Source organism: Parasteatoda tepidariorum, chromosome X2 (genome assembly GCF_043381705.1).
Source record: "Parasteatoda tepidariorum isolate YZ-2023 chromosome X2, CAS_Ptep_4.0, whole genome shotgun sequence".
NCBI classification, from domain to species: Eukaryota; Metazoa; Arthropoda; class Arachnida; order Araneae; family Theridiidae; genus Parasteatoda; species Parasteatoda tepidariorum.
In genome coordinates, this window is record NC_092215.1 from 46,945,301 (window position 1) to 46,950,937 (window position 5,637).

General features: G+C 27.3%; 1 protein-coding gene across 4 annotated transcripts in view; it reads left to right on the forward strand.

The window, feature by feature from the left end:
- Window positions 1-494: 494 nt before the first annotated feature.
- Window positions 495-5,637, forward strand: part of LOC107457568 (serine/threonine-protein kinase DCLK1) — a 66,170-nt gene continuing 61,027 nt past the window's right edge. For 2 of the 4 annotated variants that reach the window (XR_006225519.2, XM_043045550.2), the window contains exons 1-2: window positions 523-735; window positions 4,837-4,953. Coding sequence is in view for 2 of the 4 variants with exons in the window: in XM_043045550.2 (XP_042901484.1) it covers window positions 4,948-4,953 (6 nt within the window). In the remaining 2 variants the exon portion in view is untranslated. Of the gene's footprint in view, window positions 736-4,836; window positions 4,954-5,637 lie in introns of all 4 variants that reach the window. The other 2 variants (XM_043045551.2, XR_006225520.2) reach the window with 2 other exon arrangements.

Here is a 5,637-nt window from a genome sequence, read left to right on the forward strand (position 1 = left end):
TTAGGCCTTATGATAAATCTGACATTGATAAATCACGTTTTTTTCACACTTTGATTTTTGACAATTCACGTTTTTTTCAAACTTTGAGAGCAATCCTTAGCTTGATCATTTCTACTTTAAATCCACATATCAAATTCTTAATTTCTAAAGGTATATTTGATATTGATGATAAAATGACAAAGAAATATTGTCGTTGCACTGTTGGAAAATATTTTGTTTTCAAATCAAAAGTTTGTTTTAAAAATAATTGAATTTGACACAAGATGAAAGCTGATTAAATTTTTCAGTTTTTTTTCGAGCGACATCATCAGAACAGAGTTTGGAGCGAGCGCTAGACTCACCGTGAACATTTTAATTCAACCTCATAATTGTTGTAATTTCAATTTTCGTATTTTGCCAAGAAAAAGATAACTTGCCAAATTCTTGCAACTAATAGTGACATTCAATAGCCAATCGCAATGTCACAAGCTGATTGCCCGGATGTTATCATGTCCTTGTTGCCATTCCGTAGTAAAATTGTTGCTAAAAACCAGTTACCAAATATCAAAAAGATGCAGACCTGAAGTTTTTGCCCATCCCCTCTTCTCCCCTCTCTCTGTACATCAAACACACAGTCGTTAAAGTGCCTGTACGCGTAGCTTTCTATTTCTGATTGTTATTTTGAATTTTTTCGATCTATTTTATTTTACCGGCATAACATGACTATTAATGAGTATATATTTAATTTCATTGATGGTAAGATATAATGAATTTGGTGTTAAATAAAAAGTTCATGTGGATTGCCTTGATTGAAATCATATAATTTTGCACATACTTGTCTGATTCATTGTTTTTGTTTTGTTTTTGGTTAAGCTTATAATATAAGTTTCAAATGTTACTTTCTAAAAATATTAAATTTGCTATAATTTATCTCTTGATAAATGCGTATATTTTAAGGTTATAAAATAATATTTGAGTATCTAAGCGGTCGTTTAGAAAGTCCAACTGTTTATTTAATATATCTAAATCTAATAAACTTTTGCCTACACATATTTTGCATTGAGTATAGATTTAAAGAAGTTAGCAGTAGTATTATTTGTTTGGTTCTTGTTATTAAATTGGGGATTTATAACTTTGTTTAGAGTTTTAATTTTTTTATAGAATTAAGGTACATCAAGAGTTATCAATTTTGCTCATGACATTTTTTTCTTCATTTTTTGCTTATATCATTTCTCTCAATATTATTATTTTTTTTCTTCATAGCATTTCGCTCATATTTTTTTTTTAAATTTTTTTTAAAAGTATTTTGCTCATTTTTTTTCTTCATTTTTGTTTATTGAGGGAGATTTATTTACGTCACCAGATTTTTCCCCCCTTTCTTTGAGCAGTATATATATATATACATTTTTTAAGCCAATCAACTGTTTTTAATGTGGATCATCCATCAATATTGGCAAGTTCTTATCACTTCTGGAGGTCACCAATGAGGGGATTTAAATTTTGACTAGGGGATTATAAATCGACTATGTCAACCTTCATCTATCAAAAGGTACCTCTAGATAGAATCAAGTTACCATGTCTTATATACTAGTGAATTGGTATTCAATATTTATAGTGGTAGTTACGCCGCAAAGTTTCAGAAAAATAAAATATTTTTCTTCATTGAAAAACCATGCAAATTTGCTTTGAATTTTGATCATGAGTGTACAGTGTGCCAAAAATAAAGAAAAATTCCCTGGATGACTTTTAATCTAATGATCCGATTTACATGTGTTGACTAAATTGTGTTGGGTTTACCTCAAAATGCAAATTAGTGTACAAAATATTTTATTCTACAAAATCAGGCACTAAAACATATTTTTTCTGAATGAACATGTTTTTTTTTTTTTCTCTCACATGGATTAGTATTTCTAATTTGAAATTTGGTTCCAATGGTTTTGGCCGTGAGAGCATTCCAAAGTTTGAATCCTTTAATGTTAATTTAAATTTTTGCCTATTCCGTTATATCTCAAGAGCTCTTCATGTGAATTGAAAATTTTTTTGTACACAATTATAAAATATCTTAAGATAATTCTGTATAAAATTTAAATTTTTTAATTCTTTTATTTAATAATAGCTGAAAAAATTTGGAATTGCAATTGCTTTGCTATGCTTTTAATTGTTTAAAATTGAACTTAAACATGAAAGCTGAAAAAATTTGGAATTGCAATTGCTTTGCTATGCTTTTAATTGTTTAAAATTGAACTTAAACATGAAAATTTACAAGCAGAACAATTGGTAAACAATTAGTAAAATGAATGATTCAAAGAATTGAAGAACAATTAGTAAAAGAATGATTTGAAAAAAAATTATTAAAAGACACATCTCTGTTCTACTTCAGAACAGCATCTACAAGACACATAATATCATATAAGACAAGCAACATCCATGTCATATCCTTTTTTGAAGTAATTTATCTTGTGTCACTTCCTCAGTGATGTCATACTTTGTTTGCGAACAAACATAGATATCTAAAGTAAACATTCGAAAAAATGAATGCTTGCACTCAGGGTTCATTCTATTCAATAAAATCTATTGGCACCAATTTTTTTGTAAATCCACTCTGTTTTCTGATCATTTTTTGGCATTAATAAATTGTTTTTCAGTTGTAGTTAATCTTTTTTTGACCATTTTCTCATGTTTTTTTTCCCTTTCAAATATCGATATATTTAATACATTATTGTGACATGCGCATTCTGATCTTTAGCTATCACTTCTGTAAAGCATTTAATTCCTGACAATTCCTTCGTAATTTTACCCCACTTGATAATAATTTTTCCAAAAGATGTATTTTTTGCACATTTTTCATATCTTATTATCTTTATTAATAATTATCTTTATTACGACATACGAATTTCGAATTTGTGTTGTCACTTTTTCGTGTGTTCAATTCAGGATGATTCTCTCACAATTTTATGGCGTTTGGTGATGTTTTTTTTTTTTTTCAAGTTAATTTATAATTTTTTCGACCCTTTTTATGTGGTTTTTAAACTTGCTATATGTTTAATACAATATTGGAAATTTGAAATTGAGTTATCACTATTTGATACGTTCAATTCGTGACGATTCTGTCACAATTTCTAAACTTTTTATCATAGATTTTTTGGCAGTTATTTATCATTTTAACCGCCCTTTTGAAATGGTTTTTCAAGCTTAATATTCTTAATGCAATCTTATTGCATCTTTCATTATTCGAATTTGAGTTATTGCTATTTAATGCATTCGACTCTTGACAATTCCATCATATGTTCTCCTTAGATACTGAGCAGCAGTTACCTCATGAAACTTCATAAACATTATTGCAGACAAGTGATTCTGCTGCTAAATTCCAGAATTCCGCGACTCAATAATTTAAAATCAGACAAAATATTCTTGAAGTTCTGCTAATTTCAATTTCGTTACTTAAACAAAATTTTGTCAGCAAAATATTATTATTTATACTATTGGCAGCAAAATATATATAATATATATCAGTACCCTCTTAATTCTTCCCAAGTTCTCATTCACGTGTGATAACTATTTTTTTTTTTTTACACAGATTTGTGTTAGAGTAAAATGCAACTTCGAATAACTTCGGGAAGGTAGACTGAAAAAAAATCCATATTAACTTCAGCTAGTATTAATAAACTACTGAAGCAAGCACAAAAGTATAAACTTGATAATCTAAAAAGTAATTCTGAAGTGGCAGACATTGAAAAGATCATTTACTTGAAAAAATGGTATTTTTCTCATTTTTTTTAAAACTTGCATTGAAATGTGCAGCAATTTTGTTGCAAATTCCGATTCTTAACAGAAAGATTATTTAATTAGTTTGATGTATTTTGCTACAATTAGATTGAGTTAATTATTAATATGATACTTTTTTATCGTTCATTTCAACGCGCTTGATACCAACATAAATCTATGTTTTGATCTTTTCTATGGGAATGGGGTCACATTTGCACAATCAATTGCAGTTAATGCAATATTTTTTCTCATAGTTTTTAAAAATTCGATATTATTATGACACACAAAATTTAAATCTTGCATTTGAATAATCACTTTTTGATGAACTCAATTTTTGTTGATACCAGCGTAAATCCATGAAGTGTTCGATCGTTTTATTGGCTATTATTGCTTTGAATTTTCTCAATGTTTTTTTTTAATTTTAATTCTTTGTATTTTTTGTACATTATTATAAAGATACACAAATGCAAAATTCTATTTAAGCACATTAGTCTCTTCTGCTGCAACGGTACCACTGTTTTTTTTGTAGATTTTTTCACAGTTATTGCTATTGATATCCACATGATTTTTTTAAAAAAAACTGTTATTTTTAAAAATGAGATTCGAATTGCACATTTCAGTAATTATTTTTTGACTCCCACGATTTGCGTCGTTCTATGCAGCTTTGCGGTCTTTTTTTCAGTCATTGCTGTTGAATTTTTATATGTTTCAAAAATTCTGATACGAAAAATTCAAATCTCGCACCTCAATATTTACTATTTAACGTGATTGTTCTTTAATTTTTTTCAATCGATTTTTCGGCAGTAATCATGACTGGTTTTTACATTTAATAAAAAAAAAGACTGCTTTTCACCTTTAAGGTGGGGCTTAAGACCCCATGTCTATATAAAAAGAAAAGTGTATTAAAATATTTTTTTTTAAAATCTTACTTTATTACTATATGTTTCAGTCTTGAGTTTGAAATATTTTTGTATAATGAATAAGACTTCAAACTTCAATGCTTATTCAAATACATTGTTATGAGTGTTGAATGAAATAATGAATTAAATGAAAATAATGCAATTGATTCTAATGGAGGGTTTATTTTTGCAGACAAGCTCAAATGAAGAGTGAGAAACTACTTAATCTACTTCTGGTTAGAATATTGTTCATCCTTCAAGGCGATATTGAATATTTTGCTTAGTTATCAAAACAAATAAATAAATGAAGGTACGAGTTAAAATTTACTAATATTCTAAAGCCTTTTATTTATTGTTTGACTCTTATGAAGTGTCCATTAATGATGTTTTCAGCAATATGTATGTATATATGATTGTAGGATACTAATTTGGTTTGGTAAATTCTAAAGATAAAATCAAATTGAGGCATGTCACATTTTATTATACAAACAAAACAATTAAACATAAAATAAAAAAAAATCATTTAAGCAACATTGTCTAACTGATCTCACATGTCAGTCAGGGTTGGCAGGTTTTTGACATGTGACAGTTTTTGACGGTTTAAACCATGGTTTAATCCGTCACGTCAAAAACCTCGCTGTCAAAAATGTCAAAAACCCATATTCATATGTGAAATTTAATTAATACATAAAATTTATATATTTTTTATAAAGGATAGTGTTTCTAAATATGTTCTAGAAAAAATAAATTTAAAATTTTGAAGAAACACTTATATTTTGAATAGTAACCAAAATCTTGTACTTTTGAAAGCTCACATCTTTTGTAATATTATGTATTCATTTTCATGTGTTATTGAAAATCTGCAGTGATATTATTAAGAAATTTATTTATAACCAAATTTAGTGTATAGTATAGATTATACTAAAAATTAGACATTTTTAAAGATAAACATTAGCAGTTTTGTACATTAGACATCTTTTAAAGAAAAATCTTT